This window comes from Pipistrellus kuhlii, unplaced genomic scaffold (assembly GCF_014108245.1).
Source record: "Pipistrellus kuhlii isolate mPipKuh1 unplaced genomic scaffold, mPipKuh1.p scaffold_m20_p_26, whole genome shotgun sequence".
Lineage (NCBI taxonomy): Eukaryota > Metazoa > Chordata > Mammalia > Chiroptera > Vespertilionidae > Pipistrellus > Pipistrellus kuhlii.
In genome coordinates this window covers 2,335,489-2,361,762 of record NW_023425525.1, presented here as the reverse complement: position 1 = coordinate 2,361,762, position 26,274 = coordinate 2,335,489, and the positions used below count along the sequence as shown (strand labels likewise).

Below are 26,274 nucleotides of genomic sequence, written 5' to 3'. Positions count from 1 at the left end.
GTGATGACCCCTGTGATGGCCCAGAGGGAGGTGTGCAGGAGGCAACCCAGTGGATGTTTCACTCTCTCCCTCTCTCTCCCTCCCCCTCTCTCTAAAAGTCAATAAAAATATTTTTTTTAAAGAAAGTCTATCAAACAGACATGAAGAATTTAATAAAGTATAATCCGTGGTTGACACATCAGATTATTTTTAAAAATGCCTGCGTGCAGCTTCATCTATAAAGAAGCCAGTCTCTCACCAGCAGCGAAAGAAACCAGCAAGCACTTCAGTGAAAGGTTTAAACAGAAGATGAGAGGAAATATAAAACTGATGGGATTTTTCCGCGCAGACTTCAAACAATCCGGTCGCTAAGGGGCTGTGGGACTGAGGGAGGGAGATACCACTCCAAGGTCTCATAATGCTCAGTGACCCATGGGGTGGTTCAGACGTACCTCTTTTTAGCAACATTCATCTATTACTCAAGATGCACGCCTATGGTCTAATTCTGAGCCTTATTGTATGGATCTTATCATCAAAAATTTTGTATAAACTACTGTAGATAGATAGATAGATAGATAGATAGATAGATAGATAGATTGATCCTATGTAATAAAAGGCTAATATACAATACAAATCAACTGGATGCTATGACACACACTGACCACCAGGGGGCAGACACTCAATGCAGGAGCTGCCTCCTGGTGGTCAGTGCGCTCTCACAGGGGAGCTCGGCTCAGCCAGAAGCCGGGCTCGGGGCTGGTGAGCACAGCAGTGGTGGGAGCCTCTCTGCTTCTGTGACCATGCTAAGCCGGCAGTGAGACATCCCCAAGGACTCCCGGACTGCAAGAGGGTGCAGGCCAAGCTGAGGGCCCCCCGCCCACCCAAATGCACGAATTTTGTACACACACACACACACACACACACACACACACAATCGGCTTTAGTAAGGCAATTTAGGGTGCATTTTGCATATTTGAAACTGGAAACCAGGAGCTAACTATTTATTTTAACGAGCTGTCAAGATATGTACAGTTTTGCCAAAGTAGCATTCTTTATACGGGTTTTCTGAAAAGAAGATAAAACTTAGAATTCCCTCCACAAACCAGAGGTACATAAAATTGTCATAAAATTGCTATGCAGCATGAGGCTCCGACACTGCCTGCATCCTCCAAAAGTAAGAGTTATTTCCACAGAATTACCCCTGGCTTTGAACTCTGATAATTTGTTGTCCATTTCCCTTCAACATATATTATCTTCTACCAGCGAATAGAGAAGGAAAAAAATTACAGCCCAGGTTTTTATTATTAAACTTCATTGCCATCTTCAAAAATACCCAACTGTTGACTTCCTCTTTCTCTGCCACTCGTCTCTCAGGGTGAGGTGGCAGTGGGGTGGACCCCCACCCCGAGTCTCTGGAGTTCTAAGGGAAGAAAAGAAATCTCAACAGCTACCACTCTCCCATTCAAAGACAGGATCTGACTCAGTTTACCACAGCAAGAAGCCACCTCTCATCCTGCCATCTCCTCTGAAGCACTTACGGAATACCACGTAATTCCCACATGCGCTGCACTGTGTCTCTGTCCCTTCCTGGCAGAAAGAAGGTAAGCTTGACAAGGGCAGAGGCCTGCACGGTTGTGTCCACTGACCCATCCCGAGGACCTGGAAGAGGCCCGGACCACTGGAAGCGCTCAGCAACATCCTGGATGAAGGAACTCATCCACTGGGTGCCGGCCAGCAGAGCTTCCGAAGCCCTCTGCGTTAAAATGCACCGGAATTTCAAATATGTGGGAGGGGAACTGTGCATCTTATGAACCATAAACTACCCCAGTTATAAATGCAGAAAAACAGAACACGTAATAAGAGGCAAATATCTCACAATCAGAAACCCTATCACTAGGCGGCCGTCATGGGCTGAGGTATGTGCAGCTGGGATAACCCATCTAGACGGGGAGGGCCGTATGGATCTCAACACCAGCAGCCAAGATCCCGGGGAAGCCAAATAACCCTTCAGAGGGGAAAATAAAAGGCGGGGATCCCAGTGGGACCACAGTTATCCACTCTCGTTTATCGAAAGAGCACTTTTTTATCTTTATTGTTGAAAGTATTGCATATGGCCCTTGCCGGTTTGGCTCAGTGGATGGAGCGTCCGCCTGTGGACTGGAAGGTCCCAGGTTCGATTCCGGTCAAGGGCATGTACCTTGGTTGCGGGCACATCCCCAGTAGGGGGTGTGCAAGAGGCGGCTGGTAGACGTTTCTCTCTCATCGACGTTTCTAACTATCCCTCTCTCTTTCTCTCTGTGAAAAATCAATAAATATATTTTTAAAAATAAAAAATAAATAAAAACCTACTCCTCCGCACACTCACCCCGACCCCAATCAGGTTTCATCCACATTTTCTTTCTCCATTTTGGGGCTTTCACAACGCGGTAAGCAAGTGCTCACGGTCTCTGTCGCTGGGCTCTGCAGGCTTGCCTAGAACACGAGCCAATACATGTGGATGGACTTGACCTTGAGCGTTCTCCCAACAGCCCTGATTCTCATAGGAAACCTATGGAGTGAGTGCATCCACCGCTGTTCCCATTCCAGACCAGATGAGCCTTAAGAGTAGAGCGGTCAGGCCTTTGCCCAAAGTCACACAGTTCGTGTGTGGCATCGTCAAAACTGAATCCCAACAAAACTGGTTTGGCTCAGTGGGTAGATCGTCGGCCTGCGGACTGAAAGGTCCCGGGTTCAATTCCAGTCAAGAGCATGTACCTTGGTTGCGGGCACATCCCCAGCAGAGGGTGTGCAAGAGGCAGCTGATCAATGTTTCTCTCTCATCGATGTTTCTAACTATCCCTCTCTCTTCCTGTCTATGAAAAATCAATAAAATATATATTTTTTAAAAACCTGCTCTTCTACATCCTCACCGACCTCACCAATTGGGTTTCTTTTACTTCTTAATATTTAGTATTCCGTGTGTGTGTGTGTGTGTGTGTGTGTGTGTGTGTTGAAAGGAAAAGAGGAAATTACAGGAACCTGGCTGATCCAGACCACAGTGGGAGGGAGGATGCAAAGGCACAAACAGAAACGTAACTGCACCCCCCCCACCCCCCACGGCCCAGAGGAGGAGGTGCTGAGGCTGAATGAGAAGCACGGAACCTCATCGCCACCGCAGCCCCAGGCGTGGGGGGGCTGATCTGTCTGACCAGCTGGTAGCACACGTGTTCTTTGTAGACGGCAAAACCACACTCTTCTCCTTACAGATGCCCTAGCTCCGTGGTCAGCACACCATGGCTCACGAGCCACAGGCGGCTCTCTGGCCCCTTGAGTATGGCTCTTCCACAAAACACCACGGCCTGGGCGAGTCTATGTTGAAGACGTGCGTTAGAAGAAGTTTAAGTTTAAAAAATGTGGCTCTCCAAAGACATTTCAATCGTTGTCCTGTTGGTATTTGGCTCTGTGGATTGATGAGTTTGCCGACCACTGGGCTAGTGCTTCCCACCAAGTTACTGGAAAGCCCCCAGATGCCACTGGTGTGTGCCTCACAGTAAACCTCTGACATTCCCCGTGACGGATGGAAAATGCTCAGCGCTCCGTTAGGCCCTCCGGAAGCGGCACAGACGTCAGGGGTCTCTACAGAGCCGGCCGCCCAGGTGTTCTGTCTAAAGGATCTGACGTACACCTCCCATGTTTTTCTTTTGCAGCTTTCATCCCGTTTTACTATCTCAATCTCCAAGATACACATTATTGCCAAAACCGGTTTGGCTCAGTGGTAGAGCGTCGGTCTGTGGACTGAAAGGTCCCGGGTTCGATTCCGGTCAAGGGCATGTACATTGGTTGCGGGCACATCCCCGGTAGGGGGTGTGCAAGAGGCGGCTGGTCGATGTTACTCTCTCATTGACGTTTCTAGCTCTCTATCTCTCTCCCTTCCTCTCTGTAAAAAAATCAATAAAATATATTTAAAAAAAAAAAAAAGGATACACGTTATTTTTTCAATAAGTGATAAATAAAATGTGCGTTTTTGACTATTTGGTTGGCATAAAGCTTTGGAGGAGCCAATTTTCCTTGTGTGTTTTCTTTGCATGAGTAGATGTCTATTAAAATGTAAATTACTTCCACTTAGGCTTTCAAATTAAAAGTTGTCTCAAAAAATGTTTGATCCGTTTTTATAGTTATTATAATTACCATCAATAGCATCCATGAGACGCTTTCTATGTTAACAAACGAGGATCCCAGGACGGCACTGTGTTGGTAGGAATAAAGAAAAGCTCCCGTAAGTGGCCAACAAAGTCACTGCCCAGTCTCCTTCCTCCGCCTCTGCCGCACTTCCCCCAAAAGTCCCTTCCCCGCGAGTCAGTGAGGTGGCGGCCAGAGGAAAGGGGGAAGAGGCAGTGTTTGATTCCATGCACTTCCTCAAGTATTTTGTTTCTCTCAACACATCAGCATACGCCTTTGCTCCTGTTACCTTCAACTCTGCACAGGCCTCACTCTAACCGAGCACCCCATCCGGTGGACATTTCACAATTTACGTTCTGCCCGAGTGCTGAGCAACTGCTTTCATTTTTTTTTTTCCTCCATTACAAGTAATTCTTTAAGAAACATGTCAGGCCTAAGAAGTTCCCAGTATTTCAGGTTCTTTACTTAGAATATATTCCTCAAAATTAAACTACTCTGTATCAAAAACTATCATCGAAGTCAAAAGCCAATGAGACGCTGGAATCCGTGACAGTAACACGGCGTGGGGAGTGAGGCGGGAGGAGTGACAGAGGAAAAGAGGGGGTGTGTGTTTCCACGTTCAAACAAAAGTGAAGAGCAGACGGCATCGCAGAGAGAAACGCACACGCGGACTCGCTCACAGATGGAAGTTCCTCAGGCTCTGGGTGCGCAGGGCCGAACGGCTTCCCAAAGAGCTGTGGTCCTCCCAGCTCCCGCGTGCAGCTTAGGGCTGATGGGAGGCTGCTTTCCAGCCCCCTCGCTCTGAAGGCTCTGTGTGTGTGTGTTGACTTCGGCACATCTCCTAACCTGCGGCAAGTGCTTTCTGTGGAGATGCCTGAGTTCACTTTACTCTGGACGCTGGCAATTGCTCCTATGCCGCTCTCTGCTGTTCCGCAGGCAAACACGTTCCACTCAGAGCGACAACAGCCGGAAGGCCATGCTCTGCACAGGGCGGGGCAGACTGCTGTCTGCAAGGCAGAACGGGGCTCAGCACAGCAATCCTGTTCAGCAAAGACTGGGAGTGGGCATTGCTGGCCACCTGCAGGCACCGCACGATGTGCCCGCAGACCGTGTACAGACATGGAGGCAGGTGAGTTGTCATTCCGCTGTTGGCATTTTTGTTTTATTATTTTATTTTTTTATTTTATTTTATTTTATTTTGTTTTGTTTTGTTAATCCGCACCTGAGGATATTTTTCCATTGATTTTTAGAAAGAGTGGGAGAGCGAGAGATAGAGAGAAACATTGATGTGAGCGAGACACATTGATTGGTTGCTTCCTGTACCACACACCATGACCAGAGCCTGGGAATCTGCAACAGAGGTAGGAGCCCTTGACCAGAATCGAACCTGGGACCCTTCAGTCCACAGGCCCACACCCCTACCCACTGAGCCAAACCAGCCGGGGCCACTGCTGAATTCTTAAACGTGGGCTACAGAAATAATGCCATAATTTTACATGCCATAATTCCATGTTGCATATTACACACACACACGTGCACACAAAACGCAGGAAAACATCTTGGAAGTGTATGTCCCAATAAAAACAGACAGTGTCTTCTCAGGAGGTTGATATTACAAGTGATTTTTTATAAACATCTTTATTTACATGCTTTCATTTTAACAATAAACATTTTAAGTGTACCATTTTTTTAAAAAAATTATCAACTAAAGCAGTGGTCGGCAAACTCATTAGTCAACAGAGCCAAGTATCACCAGTACAGCGATTGACATTTCTTTGGAGAGCCACATTTTTTAAACTTAAACTTCTTCTAACGCCACTTCTTCAAAACAGACTCGCCCAGGCCGTGGTATTTTGTGGAAGAGCCACACTCAAGGGGCCAAAGAGTCGCATGTGGCTCGAGAGCCACAGTTTGCCAACCACGGAACTCAAGGAACTCTCAAAATCATCCATTTTGGAGCAGCTGATTTGTACACACGTCCATGTCCAGCTCAGTTATCTCGCGTCCCCCACCGTGACACCCGCGTTCCCAGTCACTCGACAGCTTGGCAGACAGCATGACCCTCCCTCACATCACTCGCCTGTGCTTCTCACGTTTCCAAACAGAGTCTCCCAGGCGCGTCCGGGCTGTGAGCTGAGCCCTCTACACGCTAACGATGGGCACGGACAGGACGGTGCCCACGGCCCAGGCTGCCATGCAGACAATCACACGGCTGGCCCGCACTGCACCGCTGCGTCCCTTAGCCGGTGTGAACGTGCTCAGCACCGCACCTGCCGCGGGACGTGTGCCAACAGCATTCGCTGCTGCTGTCATGAATTTCCCTGACGGTTTCCCCTCGACCTGCGCGTTAAACCCATCTGGCCTCGATCCTCTTACGCGGCCCGCCTGCCCACCCCGGGGGTGAAGGACGCTGACCGGCGGCCAGCGGGACCCGGGCGCCCGCTCTCCCCGGTGCCCTGACCCCCTGGCAGAGCACCTCACGTCCTCGGGATTTTATTTCCTCACAGCTCATTTCTGATGGCTCTGCTGTCAGACAAGACTCCGGTTTCCATCAATCCCCTCCTCGGGGCCCCTGATCACAGGAGGCCCCCCCACGCCAGGCGCTGCCCACACCGTCCGGCTCCTAACGGCTCCCCGCTCCGCACCCCCGGCCTCCTTCAGCCAGACATGCAGACACACAGCCCTTCGCGGGCCCTTCCTTCTGAAACAATTAATTGTAGGGAAAGAGGTGGCGGAGCCGAGATGTGGCTGGACGAGGGCAAGAAACACATGAGATTTAGAGCTGTTTCAGGAAAAGGTAAGGAGCCAGGAAAAGAAACCCTCGATTCTTACAAGCCACAAGCCTTATCTTTAAGTTAAAAAGAAGCAAACAACTTTATTTTTACAAATGTGCTTCCTGGGCTTACCAGCACCTGTCAGCTACAGCAACGATAATGAACAAGAAGGGACCGTTGTCACTGTATAAGATGGCTTTAATCATTAATTAAAATATATTATTTTCTTGTGCATGACACAAATCAGAAAGCCCGTCCCCGCCCAGGCCTGGGTGTAGGGGTACAGACTTAGATGTAATACACTCACGTGTGGATACATGCACTTATCAGTCAGTACCTCAGAAATGCCGCATCTGGACCCAACAAGGTTCAACTCGGAAATGAGCGCACCAGCTGGGAGCTGAGAGCAGGCCCAGGAGAGCCGGGCAGGTGTAGCTCCTAGGAACCAGGAGGTTGCGGTTCAATTCCCGGTCAGGGCACCTGCCTGGGTTGCGGGCTCGATCCCCATCAGGGGGCGTGCAGGAGACAGCCGACCCATGATTCTCTCCCTTCCTCTCTGAGATCAATAAAAATATATTTTTTAAAAGAAGGAGAGCAGGAGCGGCAGAGATGATCATCATAAACTCGGGCTGACTGCCTGGTTGATTGACAGAGAAGCCAGGTGGTCAGGAGCCCTCCTCTGGGGTTCAGAGGCCGTGGTCTGAACCCTCCCTCCCTCTCTCTCTCTCTCCCACATTTACTGGGTGACCTGGGCAACTCACCTCTGTGTGCCTCAGTTTCCTCCTAATACAATAGCAGTTCTTGGCCCACACAGTTACTGGGAAAATTAAAGAAAGTAATATATAAGCATAAGGACCACGCCCAGTACCGAGCAAGCTTTCAAAAGCTTTTCGTTCTAAAATTTCCAATTGTGTACGTGGCCCAGAACTATATACAATTCTACCGAAGATGTTATTCATCTTAAAGGGAATATTTTTTTGCAATTAAATATTTTTACTTTTCCCCTCCTACTTCCATGAGTCACGCTGCTCACGCACAGGTCTGCGCAATGCAGCTGGTTTGGGAGAATACATTCTCAATGGCGACCGAGGCTGACGCCAAAAAACCAACGCTGGACCCAGAGTTCGAGTCCGGACTCGCTGGAAATTCCGGAGATGGGAAGGTTAATTATCGTTTAAGGGTGATGGTTGGCTGTCACCTTGCTTTCTTTTTGAGAAAAGGGCAAAACTTCCTTATTGATACAAACAGTATTCCTGTCGACAATTGACTCATTGCTGTGTATGGCCTCTGGTTTTCTAGCAAATCAAGCAAACAGATGTTAAGCAAACGCTTGGGGGAGAGAGGCAGAACCCCCCCGCCCTGGCACCTTTAGTTTCCCCAAGGCCTCTCAGAAGTAACCCCTCCAGCTCCTGTGTGTCCTTCCTCCCAGCTCCCTGTCCGGGGACCCCGCCCGCTCAGGAGGTGAGTAGGATGTGGCTGGTGAAGAAACAGGATGCATTATGGAGCACCTCGCCCAGCTGAGAGACGCTAGAAAAATCCAGAGGCCAGGAGGCAGCCAGCTGCACAGACACGGAGAGACAGGGAACAGTTAAAGCCGTCCTTTCCCCGCCCACTGGGCCTGCTGGCTCCCTTAGAACTACCTCGGGGGCCCGCCGCTGTCCGGTGAGAGCCCGCCACGCTGCCCACCTGCACCGAGACCCTGTCCGCACTGCTCCCACGTGCAGAAGGCGTATTGAGAGAGGAAGCAGAAGTTCACACTTACTGCTCAGGAACTGAACCGCCTGGACGGGGCTCCTGCTATGGAGAAACCAGGAGACCTGCCTGGGGACCCCGCTGGGGGTATGTATGTGGTGTGTGTGAGTGTGGTGTGTGATGTGTATGTGTGGTGTGTGGTGTGTATGTGATGTGTGTGTGTGTGGTGTGTGATGTGTATGTGTGGTGTGTGGTGTGTGATGTGTATGTGTGGTGTGTGGGGGGGGTGGGGGGGTATGATGTGTATGTGTGGTGTGTGGTGTGTGATGTGTATGTGTAGTGTGTGGTGTGTATGTGTAGTGTGTGATGTGGGGGTGGTGTGTGGGTGTGTGTGTGGTGTATATGTGTGTGTAGGGGTGTGTGTGTGTGCACACAAAGTAACACAGGCGCCTGCACGGAGAGCCTCCCCCTGGCTGTGTCCCCTCCAGCAGCCGCCCGCACCTCCTGTTTGAGGGGAAAGCCCACGTTCCTGGCAGCAGGTCCCGGTCAGAGATCTCCGGTGCCGGCTAAAGGGCCAGCATTTTAATGGCACCGTTATTCTCCTCATTAGCGTCCGCTTACAAAGTTGCGTGAGCCCTCCTGCTGTGAGCATGGATTCGCAGTCTGAAAGGTTTCCGAGAATTGCACGTATAATAATATGGAAGAAATGCTCCAGATACTCTGAATAATACAACGATGTCCCAGGATGATTTAAAATATAAATTGTCATAATATCTTGTTTCCAAAGATTACTTACATACCAACGAAATGTGTTCTTGATATCAATTTGTATTTTATACATTTTATATTTAGCCATAAATTCAATGTTTAGTCATGCATGCCTGGATTGGTCACACATTTCTTAGGACATGCTAATGCAGTGCTGACAATCCTCTAAGTTAAAACCAGGTTCATGTACTTTGTTAAAAAAGCAAGTAGTCCCTGTTTTTTGAAGGTAATTAAATGTATATATGAACACTAATCAAACCAATGTCAATCTTTTCAAATGAAGCAGTCCCTGAAATATGTAAACATATAAAGACATGCTTAGAAAGCACTTTTGCTCACAAAACTAGATACTTTAAATGGTATCTTTTTTAATATATTTTTATTGATTCAGAGAAAAGGGAAGAAGAGAGAGAGAAGCATCCACAAAGAGAGAGAATTATGGATCAGCTGCCTCCTGCACGCCCCACACTGGGGATCAAGCCCGCACCCCGGGCCTGTGCCCTGATCGGGAACCGAACTGTGACCTCCCAGCTCATAGGCCGATGCTCCACCTCTGAGCCACGTGGCCAGGCTAAATGGTATCTTTTGTGGTACTGCATCATGCTGAAGGGTGTGGAAAGCCACACTCACTACTTAATTATCTGTTGTTAAATAATACAACTCCCATTACTAAGCATTGTTCCAAGTATTATAGGTCCTGCTAGCAACAAGCATGATGAAGGAAAATCTGTTATTTGCACAAGACAGATACGGCCATAATTAACTCATTAGAATACAGTTCAACCAGAGAAGCTCGTTCATCACACCAACCTCGGTTGGAATGCACTGTTCCTGGAATTAATTTATATAATAAATGCCCACTGCTTTACTGTTTCACAGAAGAGCAGTCTCACTTCTCCTTCCCCTCCGCCGGCGATGAGAAGCCGGTGATTTTATGAGCCACCCTGGACTTCCAGGAGCCATGTTCCCCCTCACCTGGTCAAATCCCCTTGTCAGAGGCATCTCACCCGCCCCGCAAGTGCGCGGTCAGGTGTGACACCCCGTTTGGGGCCAGTGTGACCCCCTGTGCGGGCCAGTGTGACCCCCTGTGCAGGCCAGTGTGACACCCCGTGCGGGGCCAGGGGTGACCCCCTGTGCGGGGCCAGGGGTGACCCCCCGTGCGGGCCAGTGTGACCCCCCGTGCGGGCCAGTGTGACACCCCGTTTGGGGCCAGGGGTGACCCCCTGTGCGGGGCCAGGGGTGACCCCCTGTGCGGGCCAGTGTGACCCCCTGTGCGGGCCAGTGTGACCCCCTGTGCGGGCCAGTGTGACCCCCTGTGCGGGCCAGTGTGACCCCCTGTGCGGGCCAGTGTGACCCCCTGTGCGGGCCAGTGTGACCCCCCGTGCGGGCCAGTGTGACCCCCCGTGCGGGCCAGTGTGACCCCCCGTGCGGGCCAGTGTGACCCCCTGTGGGGGCCAGTGTGACCCCCTGTGCGGGCCAGTGTGACCCCCGTGCGGGCCAGTGTGACCCCCTGTGCGGGCCAGTGTGACCCCCGTGCGGGCCAGTGTGACCCCCTGTGGGGGCCAGTGTGACACCCCGTGCGGGGCCAGGGGTGACCCCCTGTGCGGGCCAGTGTGACACCCCGTTTGGGGCCAGGGGTGACCCCCTGTGCGGGCAAGTGTGACACCCCGTGCGGGGCCAGGGGTGACCCCCTGTGCGGGCCAGTGTGACCCCCCGTGCGGGCCAGTGTGACCCCCTGTGCGGGCCAGTGTGACCCCCTGTGCGGGCCAGTGTGACCCCCTGTGCGGGCCAGTGTGTGACCCCCCATGCGGGCCAGTGTGACCCCCTGTGCGGGCCAGTGTGACCCCCTGTGCGGGGCCGGGAGTGACCCCCTGTGCGGGCCAGTGTGTGACCCCCCATGCGGGCCAGTGTGACACCCCGTGCGGGCCAGTGTGACCCCCGTGCGGGCCAGTGTGACCCCCTGTGGGGGCCAGTGTGACACCCCGTGCGGGGCCAGGGGTGACCCCCTGTGCGGGGCCGGGAGTGACGCCCTGTGGGGGCCAGTGTGACACCCCGTTTGGGGCCAGGGGTGACCCCCTGTGCGAGGCCGGGAGTGACCCCCTGTGGGGGCCAGTGTGACCCCCATGCGGGGCCAGTGTGACCCCCTGTGCGGGGCCAGGGGTGACCCCCATGCGGGGCCGGGGGTGACTCCCTGTGCGGGCCAGTGTGACACCCCGTTTGGGGCCGGGGGTGACAGCCTGTGCCGCTCACACACAGGTCCACGCCTTCCCTTCCCCGGACGGAGGGGGGAAGGAAGCTCCTGGCCGCTGTCCTCCTTCCGCAGGGAAACAGCGCCACCTTTTGGTCCCACGCAAAAGCCTCCACTGCGGCCTCCGGGACCTCCTTTTCCAGCTAAATCCCCACAGACCACCACTGACCTTCCCCGCTGACCTCCCCCCGCTGACCTTCCCCCGCTGACCTTCCCCCGCTGACCTCCCCCCCGCTGACCTCCCCCCCGCTGACCTTCCCCCCGCTGACCTTCCCCCGCTGACCTTCCCCCGCTGACCTCCCCCGCTGACCTTCCCCCGCTGACCTTCCCCCGCTGACCTTCCCCCGCTGACCTCCCCCCGCTGACCTCCCCCCGCTGACCTCCCCCCGCTGACCTTCCCCCGCTGACCTCCCCCCAATGACCTTCCCCCAACTGACCTTCCCCCGCTGACCTTCCCCCGCTGACCTTCCCCCGCTGACCTCCCGCCCGCTGACCTTCCCCCGCTGACCTTCCCCCGCTGACCTTCCCCCGCTGACCTTCCCCCGCTGACCTCCCCCCCGCTGACCTTCCCCCGCTGACCTTCCCCCGCTGACCTCCCCCCCGCTGACCTTCCCGCCGCTGACCTTCCCCCGCTGACCTTCCCCCGCTGACCTTCCCCCGCTGACCTTCCCCCCACTGACCTTCCCCCCGCTGACCTTCCCCCCGCTGACCTTCCCCCGCTGACCTTCCCCCGCTGACCTTCCCGCCGCTGACCTTCCCCCGCTGACCTTCCCCCGCTGACCTCCCCCCGCTGACCTTCCCCCGCTGACCTCCCCCCCGCTGACCTTCCCCCGCTGACCTTCCCCCGCTGACCTCCCCCCCGCTGACCTTCCCCCGCTGACCTTCCCCCGCTGACCTTCCCCCGCTGACCTTCCCCCGCTGACCTTCCCTCGCTGACCTTCCCCCGCTGACCTCCCGCACACGGTCCTGTCCTAGAAAGGCCTGTCCCTACACACATGATGGAAACGGGAGCAGCAGAATGTTCAATAACTCAAACTAACACCAGGCACAGGCACGCTAAGTCTCCAATATAACCACCGCCAACCAACACGTCATTAGACGCGTCTTACCAAACCCAGGCAGGCCAGCCACGGGTGCGTTTTACCAAACCCAGGCAGGCCAGCCACGGGTGCGTTTTACCAAACCCAGGCAGGCCAGCCACGGGTGCGTTTTAGACCTGGGAGAAAAGCCCTTTCGGAGGGCCGGCCCCGTTCCAGGACGGACCTCTCGGACCCTCCGTGCCACCGGCGCCCGCGGCCCGCCCGTACTCACACCAGCGACACGATGTCCCCGCGGCGCACCTCCAGGTTCCGCACCTTCCAGTGGTTCAGCAGCACCACGTCGGACGAGTGGCTGCCTCCGGGGTTCAGCGAGGGCTGGAGACGAGAGAGACGGCCGTCACTGGAGTCCCCGCCCCCGCAGCCCCGCACGTCTGGCTCTGTGCGGGGCAGGAAAACGTCCCTAGCCCTGGCCGGTGTGGCTCAGCGGACAGAGCGTCGGCCTGCGGACTCCAGGGTCCTGGGTTCGATTCTGGTCAAGGGCATGTACCTTCGTTGGGGGCACATTCCCGGTAAGGGGCGTGCAAGGCAGCTGGTCAATGTTTCTAACTCTCTATCCCTCTCCCTTTCTTCTCCATAAAAAATCAATTATATATATATATTTTATATATATATATATATATATATATATATATATAAAATATATATATATATATTTATATTTATTTATTTAGTTAGTTTTTTTTTGTTTTGTTTTGTGTTTTTTTTTAAGAAAACAGCCGAAACCGGTTTGGCTCAGTGGATAGAGCGTCGGTCTGAGGACTGAAGGGTCCTGAGTTCAATTCCGGCCAAGGGCGTGTACATTGGTTGCAGGCACATCCCTGGTAGGGGGTGTGCAGGAGGCAGCTGGTCGATGTTTCTATCTCTCTATTCCTCTCCCTTCCTCTGTAAAAAAAAAAAAAAAAAAAAAAAAAATATATATATATATATAGTTTTTAAAAGAAAACATCCCCAGCACAGCTGCTGTGGGCACAGCGCTGCTCTCACACAGCTGCGAACGAGGGTTTCCAGGAGGCTCGTCGGGATTCTTCCCGGGGAGCCAGGAGGAAGACACCTCCCCCAGGGCCTGGGAAGGGGTGTGGGAGCGCCCATGTCTCCTGGGCGCCGGAGAGGGGCTGGGAAGCCTGCAGGAGGCCGGGAGGGGGGCAGGAGGAAGAAGAGGGTCCGCCCCCGAGGGAAGATCCAGGCGGGAGCCAGGCCCCCGCGGCAGCGGCACTGCTCCTGGGAGAAGAGTGGCCTCAGACGACCCACGCCGCTTGCGGGGACACGGGGACACGGGGAGGCAGACACAGGCACGGGGACACGGGGACACGGGGAGGCAGACACAGGCACGGGGACACGGGGACATGGGGACATGGGGACACGGGGAGGCAGACACAGGCACGGGGACACGGGGACACGGGGACACGGGGACACGGGGAGGCAGACACAGGCACGGGGACACGGGGACACGGGGACACGGGGAGGCAGACACAGGCACGGGGACACGGGGACACGGGGAGGCAGACACAGGCACGGGGACACGGGGAGGCAGACACAGGCACGGGGACACGGGGACACGGGGACACGGAGAGGCAGACACAGGTACGGGGACACGGGGACACGGGGAGGCAGACACGGACACGGGGACACGGGGAGGCAGACACAGGCACGGGGACATGGGGACACGGGGACACAGGGAGGCAGACATGGACACGGGGACACGGGGACACGGGGAGGCAGACACAGGCACGGGGACACGGGGAGGCAGACACAGGCACGGGGACATGGGGACACGGGGACACAGGGAGGCAGACATGGACACGGGGACACGGGGACACGGGGAGGCAGACACGGACACGGGGACACGGGGAGGCAGACACAGGCACGGGGACATGGGGACACGGGGACACGGGGAGGCAGACATGGACACGGGGACACGGGGACACGGGGAGGCAGACACAGGCACGGGGACACGGGGACACGGGGAGGCAGACACAGGCACGGGGACACGGGGACACGGGGACACGGGGACACGGGGAGGCAGACACAGGCACGGGGACACGGGGACACGGGGACATGGGGAGGCAGACACAGGCACGCCAGGGAGCTTCCCCAGGGACTCCTCTGGGCTGTCAGCCATCAGGAGGGGGAGCACCCACTTCCGGGGGGGAAGGTGCCAACCCTCCACCGAGGCGCTCCCTTCGCCGACGGTGGCAGCGGGAGAGGACGGCACACCCAGAGCGCCGGCATGGACACCAGGAAGACCTGTCCCCGGGCAGAGTGCCCGTCTCTGTCCTGACAACTCCCGGATCAGCGGCAGTTTCTACAAAGCAGATGGGGCACCACGAGAAATTCGGGGTGTGGGGGCGGGGGATCACCACCACCGTGTGTCTGACCCCCGGTTTTCCGTGTCCACCTCAAAGGCAACTTCTGTCCTTGAGTTTTAGATCTCGTTGTTCTACTGCACTATTTATTGACTTGATTTATATTTAAAAAACAGTAGAGCTGGAAAGAGCCTTTGAAATCATTCAGTCCATCTACCTATGAGAAACCAATCACATAAAAATGTGCAATGTAGTCAACAGATTTTGTTAAACTACTGCTTATGTCTAAGAATATGATGCTTCTGAGGGAATATGTGACTCTGAAATATGACTTGTGTCTTTGAAATTACAACCTAATTGATCTTTCTGAAAACATTTTTTTTTAATTTTCATTTCCTACCAAAAAATAAAAGGTTTCTTCCTTATTTTGTCACATTCTATTTACCATCTTCCCAGTCAAACAGCTGAAAATCTTGGTTACTGTTTTTACTTCATAGCTAACCAGTGGCAAAGCTAAAAGGTTGTTTTTTATTCATAACTTCTTTCACAAAACCGTGATGACCTCTACTACCTACACACCGATATTTCCTGTTCTCTGCTAATGTGTTTTTTTTTTATTCTGTCTATAAGCAACTTATTAATGTCCCATCCACTATGCTGATTTCACAGCCTAGTGAGTTGCAGTCCAGAGCGCCAAACCCATCGTCTTAGAAGGCTCTTCGTCAACCCCTGTCCCGTGGAGGTTGCTTTCTTGTCCCGGAATTCTAGCGTCAGTTCATTCATCTCCGTCTTTTAGACTCTTTTCCTGGAAAACCTCACCAATATTCTCAATGGCAAACACCACCCATGTCCCACCGGCTCCCCAGGCAGCACCTGGAGGACGTGCTGGATCTTATAAAGGAAACTGCGGGGTCTGCCCTTCCTCTCCGCCACGAGGTGAACTGAACCCCGCACCCCATTCATGCCCCCGAGCGAGGTCAGCCACCGCCCCAAAACCTGCCCCTGGGGATCCGCCTACACTGGACTCCTTCACTCAACTGGCTGCTTCCCGCGGGCAGAAATCACGTCTGACCATTTCTGTCCGCCCAGGAGAGGGGCAGGGAAAGAGTCCTGCTACCCTGTACAGTCTGAAGGGGAAAGATTCTTAAAAAGCACCTTAAATCAGAGGGTCTGTCAGCGCTGCCCGTGATGCAGACAACGTGTCTGTCCCTTTAATGAAAACACATTTGGGAGACGTCCGTCAGAAATCTTTGGTTTCGCATCAGGTTGGGCCGTCTGAGGACGGGGAGCGGAGCAGAGCAGGGCTCTCTTATGGCTCACGGTGAAGTGAACCGAATCACAGAATGTCCTCCTACTGCTCACGGCTGAACACGAACAAGCGAATACGACGAACACGTATCAGGAAGGAAGCTTTCTTGAATTGGAAAACTAGTCCAAAGCACCATAACCCTACAGTTCTTTGCACTTCAATTAAACAATTCAGGAAGAAAAAAGCACTTCATTTCCTGCCTTTCCTAAGCCAACTTTTGAGGAGAGGCTGTGCTAACTGCCAAGTGAGAGATTTACGGGCAGAATTGAGAAGACATCGTTTGCACAGTGCCGTTTGGAAAAATGAATAAAACCCTGTTATTACTTGGAAACTGTACCTCTCGCTTCCCCACGTGGGAATGGCAGCTGATGCGTCAGACAGAGCAAGCCATCTTCCCAAATCAAAGACGCGATAAGCAGGCAATCTGCACCGACCAGCACCGCGCTGGGGGCCGGGGCAGCCGCAGAGCCTCCCTTCCTGGTGTGCTGTCAACGCTTTCCTTCCTACAGTCCCAGAGAGGACGTCAAAACCACGACCGCTTACATAATCCAGTCTGGAAGTTACGAAACTCAGAGAGCACTGAATCTCGGAGTTTCTACCCAAGGCTGAGCTGAATGCCCCTGCTCGCGGTCAAGGCGGTTCCCAGGAGCGACTAGAAAAAGACAAAATCACGGGTGTGGCCAACAAAGAACCCCCCCCCAGGCTGGCAGCTGCTCTGCCCTCTTCTCCCCATGACTCTGTCCTCACAATCTGCCCTTCTGCTTCCGCCCTGCAGCACTCAGGGTAGAACCCAACGCAGAGCCGGCCACGTGGCTCAGGGGCTGAGCATCAACCTAGGAACCAGGAGGTCAGGGTTCGATTCCCGGTCAGGGCACAGGCCCAGGTTGCAGGCTCCATCCCCAGGAGGGGGCGTGCAAGAGGCAGCCGATCAATGATTCTTTCTCATCCTGGATGTTTCTATCTCTCTATCCCTCTCTTTTCCTCTCTGAAATCAATAATAATATATTTTAATAAATAAATAAATAATTTAAAAATCTAACTTCTGATCTTTAGTTGATAAGAAAATTATTTTCTTTTTCTTCCTTTGGGGGGGGGGGGGAATTTTAAGTTATATAAAAAGGAGGTGATCGTATGCTTTTCTCTGACCTAGTATTATATTGTTCACACTAAGCAAGTCAGGAGATTTCTACAGATATTAATAAGTTATGCGAAAGCTAGAAATAGATATGGAGCCTGCTTCTAACAGCGCAGACAGATTGGGACTTCATGCTATCTCCAATCCCAGACTCTGCGGAAGGCGTCTTACTCCTCCTACAAACGAACACTATTGTTGGGGCACCCTAAATTCTCAGCTGTGTCTGAGTTGAAATCATTCGGCTGGATGTGTGGTGTGGTGTTTAGAAAAATAAAACTATGTCTCAGTTTAGAAAAATAAAACTCCCCTAGAGAATTAAACAGAGACTTAATGGATGCTTTACGTTGCAAGATTTAGCCCGGCCATCAATCGGTGATGCTATTCTACTAGCTTTGATTTTCTATAAATTTCATATTAATGTTTTCTCTTATTCGTTTTTTAATTTAGAAGTTCATAGCCACCCTAGCTGGTTTGTCTCGGTGGATAGCACATCGGCCTGCAGATTGAAAGGTCCCTGGTTCAATTCCAGTCAAGGGCACACAGCCGGGCTCAGGGGCTGAGCATCAACCTAGGAACCAGGAGGTCAGGGTTCGATTCCCGGTCAGGGCACTGGGCTGGATCCCCAGTAGGGGGTGTGGAGGAGACAGCTGATCAATGATTCTCTCTCATCGCTGATGTTTCTATATCTCTTTCCCTTTCCTTTCCTCTCTCTGAAATCACACACACACAAACACACACACACACAAACACACACTGAATGGCCATATTATGATGATATCTGAATGCATAATAATCTGGCCACTCAGTGTATATCCTATAGAATAAAAGGCTAATATGCAAATTGTCCCCTCAACCAGGAGTTTGATCAGCAGGCAGGCCATCCAACCACCCATGTCCCCTCCCCCTGGCCAGGCTGGCCAGATCCCAACCATGCACGAATTCATGCACTGGGCCTCTAAAATATATACATATATACACGTGTGTGTGTGTGTGTGTGTGTGTGTGTGTGTGGGTGTATAGTTCACAGCCTACAATTTGCTACCCATAGCCTACTGCCATGAGCTGGTTCTCCTCAGTCCTTTGGGAGCAATTCTCCCAAGTGTCTCACATATAAAGAGCGCCCGCCATGCCCCCCATGCCCAGGCACAATCCACGGTGTTTCCCTTAAATGGTGTGCTTCTCAGCGAGCTGGTGGCCAAAGGCTGCCCAATAGCCCTCAGCCTCCCCTGGAAGAGCCAGGAAAGGGGGGTGGGGAGGTGCTATTGGTTACAGAGTAAGAGGAGACACTGAAACAGTCCTCCTATCTGTTTCAAACCTCGCCCTGCAGCACTGGCCGCGAGGCACAAAGCACAGTTGACAGAGTGTGTCCTCCGATTACAGACACATCCTCATGATCAGATGCCGTGCTTTGGAAGACTCGCGGTAAAACGATCTAAAACACCATCTCCCTCCCTTGCTGTCGGGGTCTCCGCTGTGGGCGCGGCCTCTGGGGGAATGCGATCAGACGGACGGCAGCTGCACCCACGTCTGCACGCAGCTCTGAGCTGGCCACGGAGCATCCCTCCGTAACGGTGCTCACTGCCCTGCCCCCTGCACCCAGACCCCTCACAACGACCACCATCTGACGCAGAACTTCCTCAGCCTCGCAAGGTGATTAAACCCTGGGGTCACGCACATTCCCCTGGGGTGCTGGGAGGGGGATTCAAACCACAGAGCCCTCTGGAAATTTATGCCTGTTAAGCCCCAGGTCCATCTGGCACTCCAAGAGTAAGAGTGCAGTAATGGGCCCCTCACACCTGCTCCAGCTCCAGGGCTCTCCCCGGAGCGCCCGGCCTCACCAGCACGTTCCCTTTAGGAGCGCATCTTCCCGGAGTCACCCTCACCGACCAGACAGCCTGGCAGCCCCCGCCTGCCCCCGGGGAGACCGGGCAGGGTCCACAGGAGCCAGAACAGAGACACGGACTCTCCGCACGTCCAGTGAGAGAGCAGCGGAGAGCAAGGGTCCCCCACCCCCACCCCAGGCAGCCCTGCAGCTGTGAGAACTCATCCCTGCTCTCCCCCACGCACCCCTCCGTCCTGGGAAATACACTGAACTCCGCTTCCCAACGGGATTCTCCCCCCTGAAAACCCCAATGGGGATCTGACCACCTTGTCCTCGGAGGGCGGAGAGCTTTTCTTAAGTAATGAGCTTTACTGAAACCGATTTGGCTCATTGGATAGAGCTTCAGCCTGCGAACTGAAGGGTCCAGGGTTCGATTCCGATCAAGGGCATATGCCTTGGTTGCAGGCACATCCCCAGTGAGGGTTGTGCAAGAGGCAGCCAATTGATGATTCTCCTTCATCGATGTTTCTAACTCTCTATCCCTCTCTCGTCCTCTCTGTAAAAATCAATAAAATGTGGTTTTTTTTAAAGAAAGAAAGAGCTTTGCTCATTGGTGAGACCCGGGAGGGGGGGAGATGCTGGGGAGAGGGAAGTCAGAGGGGTGAGGAGAGACATCTTTGATGACATCAACAATGAAAAACACACAGAGAGAAAAGCTGGAGGAGCGGGATGTGAGGCCAAACACCAGCTCTCACAGGTCCCATCGGCTGCACCTGACAGCGCTAGCTCTGTGTTAATACTTAGACTTATTACAGCTTTATTGTGTGTGTTTTTTAATAAATAATGACTTTCACGTGGTCACAGTACAACCATCAGACTCAACAGTGTTAACAAGAATTCGCAATAAAGCCCATGTTCCCTCTTTAAAAAATAAAGTTAAAAAATAAACTTTGTCCTAATCTCATGCCCGCATTACAGACTTACAGTTTTCTTCCTCCTTTTGGCATTTCTGCATGAAATTTCATTCACATAAAAATAAGCTGTATGTTTAGATACTATTAGGTCTAGTAATAATTAATGTCATTTTCTAATACTTTTTTTTAAATCTATTGTAATTTATTTAAACAATACAACAAAATTTAATCAACAATATAGTTGCCGTTGTTTTCTACTAATTGTGCCCAATGCTCAGGAAGCATTTTAATCCCTCTGTTGTAAAATTCTTGTGATTTTGATGCAAAAAATTCGGTCAATGCATTTTTGAGGCATTCTTCATTATTAAATTTTTTTCCAAGAAGAAAGTTTTGCAAAGAACGAAACAAATGGTAATCGGAAGGGGCAATATCAGGAGAATATGCAGGTTGAGGGAGAACTTCCCATTCCAACTGGCGCAGTTTTTCAGCAGTGATTCTTGCAGTATGCGGTCGTGCGTTATCGTGGTGAAGAATTACGCCCTTCCGATTAATCAGCGTGGGTTCTTTTTCTCTTAAAGCTTGGGCTAACCTTTCCAATTGGGCACTATACACTGCACTTGTAATGGTTTGGTTAGATGGTAAAAGTTCATAATGAAGAATTCCTTTAAAATTCCACCAAACACACAACATCACTTTTTTCGCATGCAAGTCAGGTTTTGGCGTGGGCTGCGGAGCCTCATTTTTGTCCAACCATTGAGGCAGCCTTTTCAAATTAACATACAGCACCCATTGTTCATCTCCAGTAACAATTTGCTCTAAAAACGGCAATCGGTTTTGACGAGAGAGGAGCGAACTGCAAATTGTGACTCTTTGATTATGGTTGTTGTCGGGCAACTCATGAGGAACCCATTTTCCAAACTTTTGGACTTTGCCAAGTGCACGCAATTGATTGGAAATTGTTTTTTGTGAACAATTTAAAGTTGTCGCAAGCTCTTGCTGGGTAATTTGAGGATTTTGCACCAAAAGAGCTTGCAGAGCTTCTTGATCAAAATTGGACATACGGCCTCGACCACTCTTGTCATCTAACGAAAAATTTCCCTCGCGAAATTTCTCAAACCAACGCTGGCATTTTCTGGCGCTAACTGCATCTTGACCAAGAGCACTACAGATGTTTTTTGCAGCCTCACTTGCTTTTCTTCCTAATTGGAACTCGTAAAGCATGCAGTGCCGAATATGCTCTTCATTCGCCATCTTCTTAGCCCTAGTTTTGCAACAAAAACCAAACCAAACACAAACTTTTTCAAGCAAAACTTGTTAATTGCACTTCACACGTTCTGTAGATACCACGTGTTTGAAGGTTATGTCAATACAAATCAACACCAAGCAAGATTTTAAACGAATGTTTAAAAACTACATTAATTATTACTAGACCCGATAAATTCCTTAATTTTTCTTTGAAAAGCAAGTCTTTCAAGCTGTGTGAATAACGATTTTCAATGGACCTCTACCCTATCAGTTTAAATTCAAAGTCCAGTGAGTCGCTAATTTTTCATCCTCCTAATCTTTAATTGTATTTCCTGTGTGCTGTGGAGTTTTACAGCCACGCTCATGGACTGCTGTACAAATAAAAATCCGTATAAGCTATTTAAGAGGTAATTTACCTAAATGTCTCAAACGCCTTTAAAATGGGCTCTCTTTAGAGCTGGAAGTGTCCTATTTAGAAAGTTATCCTAAGGAAATAATTTTAAAAATATGCAAAGATGGTCATCATATAACATTTATCACAGGCAAATAGTTGAGTCAACCTAAATAGCAATCATGGGAAGCAGATTAAATTAGCCATGGTTAAACCATGTGACCTGTGGGTAGTAAAAGCCACTCTAAAGAACAAATTACATTGGTGAGCAAAATGGACCCAGAGACATAGAGGCATGGAACAGACTGTCAGCCCTCAGAGGGAAGGCGGGGGTGGGTAGATGGCGGAGAAAAACTTAACCCAACAACGTGTACACATATGTGCACAGCCCCTGGGCTCAGACGGCAGGGCGGGAGGGCCTGGGCAGGGCAGGCTGGAGAAGGGTCAGGGGGGGACATATGTAATGCTTCCAACAATATTTAAAAACACATTTTCGGGAGAAAACCACATTGCAGAACATAGTTAAGGATATTTTCCCCTGGCACCTTGGAAGTCCAAACCGGCAGGGAGCATCCCCCTCCGGGTTCCGCGTGAAATTCTGGCGCGTAAGACACGCTAACGCTACGTCCCTTTTCTTGGGAGTCTATTTGCATCGGGCGCCTCGGAATGGAGAGTAACAGTTATGGTCCATAATAACCGTTGAATATTAAGCCCGCGGGAGGACTCAATGTTTTAACAGAATGCCATAAATCATGTGACACAGAGAGAGTGCGGAGTCTCTGTGCTTCTCTGACGGCACATCTCATTTCAGACGCAGCGGGAAGTGAGAGTGGCTGGAGCCGGGTGGGAGCCCGGGAGCTCATTGCCAAGCGGCTTCCCCGGGGTCACGGGCAGGCCGCCCGAAGGCAGGGGCCGGCGGACTCACGCTGTGGATGAACCCAGAGGAAGCCCTGCCTCCTCCCGGCTCTGACTCCCTCTCGCACTCTCAGGCCGGCCCTGGAGCCGAGCAGAGGCCCCGGCTGTGCAGGGGAGGGACACGGTGCGGTGCAGGCCGTGTGCTCCGCTGGCCCCTCCTGCTGGGAAGTCCGCGGTGGTGATGGCCGAGGCCGCAGGAACCCGCTGCGGGCACTCACTCAAACCAAGTCCCAAGGCCCGGCGATTCCGAAAGCCATCCCCGCGCCTGGCCACTCTGACAGCCCGCAGCCTGGAGCTGCCCGGGGAATAACTGCACCCCCTCCCCTCACGCACACCCCTTCTCTCTGGGTCCCACCGGGCGCCGTCCACTGCGGTTCCTGAGTTAACCTCAGGCTGTGCCACGTGGTGGTTCCTTTAGAAAAGCAAAGGCCCATGCCCAGGGCCAGCCAGCAGCCAGTGGACAGGCAGGAGGCCTGAGGACAGGGAGGGCGTGTGGACAGTCATTAACCGGCAGCTCCTGCCGCACCCTGGGGCCCCGAGTGGCCCCGCAGCCCAGTGGGCCTGCCCATGCTGCTGTCTTACAAAAGCGAATGTTGAACAATTCCTGCTTCCCGCTGAATGACGCCTTAAAACACCTGTTTTCTTGTCTGACCTCCCTCCAAGGCGCTGCCGCTGCCCACACTGATCCTCCAGCAGACCCCGCCCGGACCGTAACCGATCCTGGAACCTGAGCTACAGAAAGGGCGCCGGCGGAGGCTGCTCCGCACAGACGGGGCCACGTCACCGGCCACGGGACCTTCCACACACAGCCCTCCCGGTCCCGCCTCCTCCTCACGGGGCTCTGGGCCTCTCCTGCAACCCCTCCCGGCGTCCTCAGCACCCAACTCCTCTGGTCTCTCCTTTCCTCCCCGTCTCCCGGCATCTTGTCCCGGCTTCAAACCGCGGAGAGAAGATGCCCCAGGCATAGTGGGCTCCTGCCCTCCCCCACTCCCCATCTCCCCACTCCCCTCCTGCCCTCCTGCCCCCCATTCCCCAGTGGAACAGACCAGCAGCTGCAGGAATTGCAGGCTCCCCACCACAGAGGCTGCGGTGCACCAGGATTCCAGAGACCTCCACGCTGCCCGCCTGCCAGCCCACCTAGAACTCACATCCTCAGATGAATGTGAGGACGAGGCTCTTTCCAACATTCAGCAGAACCCCGAGTCTAAAGCACGTTCCGCTCATCAAAGCTGCACAGCAGAAAGATGTCCCCAAGCATGCTAACCATCCTCCCCGCTGCCATTTCTCCTCCTACTGTCCCCCGCCATGCTGCACTCATCACTAACCACCCTCCCTGCTGCCATTTCTCCTCCTACTGTCCCCCGCCATGCTGCACTCATCACTAACCACCCTCCCCGCTGCCATTTCTCCTCCTACTGTCCCCCGCCATGCTGCACTCATCACTAACCACCCTCCCCGCTGCCATTTCTCCTCCTGTTCCCCCACCACACTGCATCTATTACTGACCACCCCGTACATTCCAGCCCGGCCGGAATGGCTCAGTGGCTGAGCACTGACCTATGAACCACTGGGTCATACAGCTCAACGGAGTGACGACTCGGACCCGTACCCAGCCTGCATCTGCATGAATAATTTGGTCTGAAAGAGATATCTACGTATAGATTCAGATACAAATAACTGAAATGGCTTAAAATCCCAAGGCAGATCCACAAAATACGGCGTCATTCAGTAAAATGTCTCTAGACTCTCCTTTATGCCCTGGCTGGTGCTCAGCTGGATGGAGCATCCTCCTCCCGGGCACCGACAGGTGGTGGGTTCGGTTCCCAATCATGGCACACCTCCCTCTCTGTCTCTCTCTCTGTCTCTCTCTCTGTCTCTCTCTCTCTCTCTCTCAATCTCTCTCAATCTCTCTCTCTCTCTCTCTCTCTCTCTCTCTCTCAATTCCTGTCTTAAATCAATAAACTATCCAGAGGTGGGGGGAGATTTAAAAAAAAAAACTTATTTAGAATCTCCATTTACAATTCCTAAAGAGATATATAGATAGGTAGACAGATACAGATAACAATTTGGTAATTATTTCTCTTCGCCTCTCCTCGGATTGTGACTTGCACTGGAAAAACCTTACTTAAAAAGTCAGGGAAGTTAACCTTCACTTCAAGGTCTTTCTAGGCCTCTCCGGTCCCCGCCCAGAGTGGCACGGAGAAGCCGGTCCCCGGTACGGGGGAAACAGTTATGGTGCGTGTGCGGTGAGGAGGAAGGGCAGTCAGTCACCTGCATGGAGGCTCCCTCCACTCGCGCCACGCAGGCCACCCGGTCGAGGAAGGTCACGGCCACAGGCACCGCCACGAAGAAGCCTTTGCAGAAGGCCTTGATGTACCGCCTCGCCCAGCCTTGCGCCGGCGCCATACCTGCCAACACAGAGAAAAACAAGCATGAAACGAAGTATACAGCAAGCATCAAAAGCGGTGAAAAAGAAAGACGCAAAAGACAGCCCCAGAAAAAACACTATTTTAAGGAGAAGCCACCTCAGCTCCATTTAGTTCACACACGTCCCCGTAACCACTGGAATAAACGGGACTTAAAATCCCCGAGGGGAGCGCCTTCACTCTGGGTAACTCTTGTCAGTAGCTCAAGTCCACTTGGCAATGTCAGTGGGAAATGTTTCCTCACGAGCAATAGGGTGGAGGGGAGCATTCCAAAAGTAAACCCTTTCCTGTGGCTGAGGATTCCGATGAGATGCTGCTCGGACCCTGACCTGCTCTCTTCCACGTAATGGAAGTGTCAATGAGACACCTCAGGGGCTGCCCAGCCTCCCTTGCAGCTATGTGCCACCATGTGACTAGGTTTGATGAATGGCCTTGGAGCAGAAGGGACTTACTCCCACACTGCACCTTACAAGGAGCGTGCTCTTCCTTTCCTATTGCTCATCTCATGACACCTGTGATAACGAGGTGGTGATAGGAACAGGAGGGGCCGCCCGGCCGGCATGGCTCAGTGGTTGAGTATCGACCTTGAACCAGGAGGTCATGGTTGGATTCCCGGTCAGGGTACCTGCCCAGGTTGCAGGCTCAATCTCCAGTAGAGGTTGGGCAGGAGGCAGCCAATCAATGATTCTCTCTCATCATTGATGGTTCAATCTTTCTCCCTCTCCCTTCCTGTCTGAAATCAATAAAAATATTTTTTTAAAAAAATACACATGGCAGAGCCACAGAATAAAGGGTCCCAAGTCCCCAGCACCATGGAGGCCCTATAACTGCCCTGCAGCATTAAGTGCGAGACAAACCACTCTCCATCGTTTAAAAACTCTTCCTAAACACCACTGTATATTTTCTATATGAATGTACATCCTATATAATAAAAGGGTAATATGCAAATTGGCCTTAAGGACTGGAATGGCAAGTCGCTATGATGTGCACTGGCCACCAGGGGGCAGACAATGCAGGAGCAGCCCCCTGGTGGTCAGTGCACTTCCTCAGGGGAAGCTCCACTCAGCCACAAGCCGGCTGACTGTCCCGCCTCCT

At 52.4% G+C, this 26,274-nt stretch overlaps 1 protein-coding gene across 2 annotated transcripts in view; it reads right to left on the bottom strand.

Annotated features, from left to right (window-relative positions):
• IMMP2L (inner mitochondrial membrane peptidase subunit 2) overlaps positions 1-26,274 on the bottom strand; it is a 364,131-nt gene that overhangs the window by 317,856 nt on the left and 20,001 nt on the right. For both annotated transcript variants that reach the window (XM_036453751.2, XM_045587193.1), the window contains exons 3-4: positions 25,025-25,161; positions 12,931-13,034 (exon numbers count right to left, since the gene is read on the bottom strand). In XM_036453751.2, the coding sequence (XP_036309644.1) occupies positions 12,931-13,034; positions 25,025-25,159 (239 nt within the window). In that variant the 5' untranslated portion in view covers positions 25,160-25,161. The remainder of the gene's footprint in view (positions 1-12,930; positions 13,035-25,024; positions 25,162-26,274) is intronic.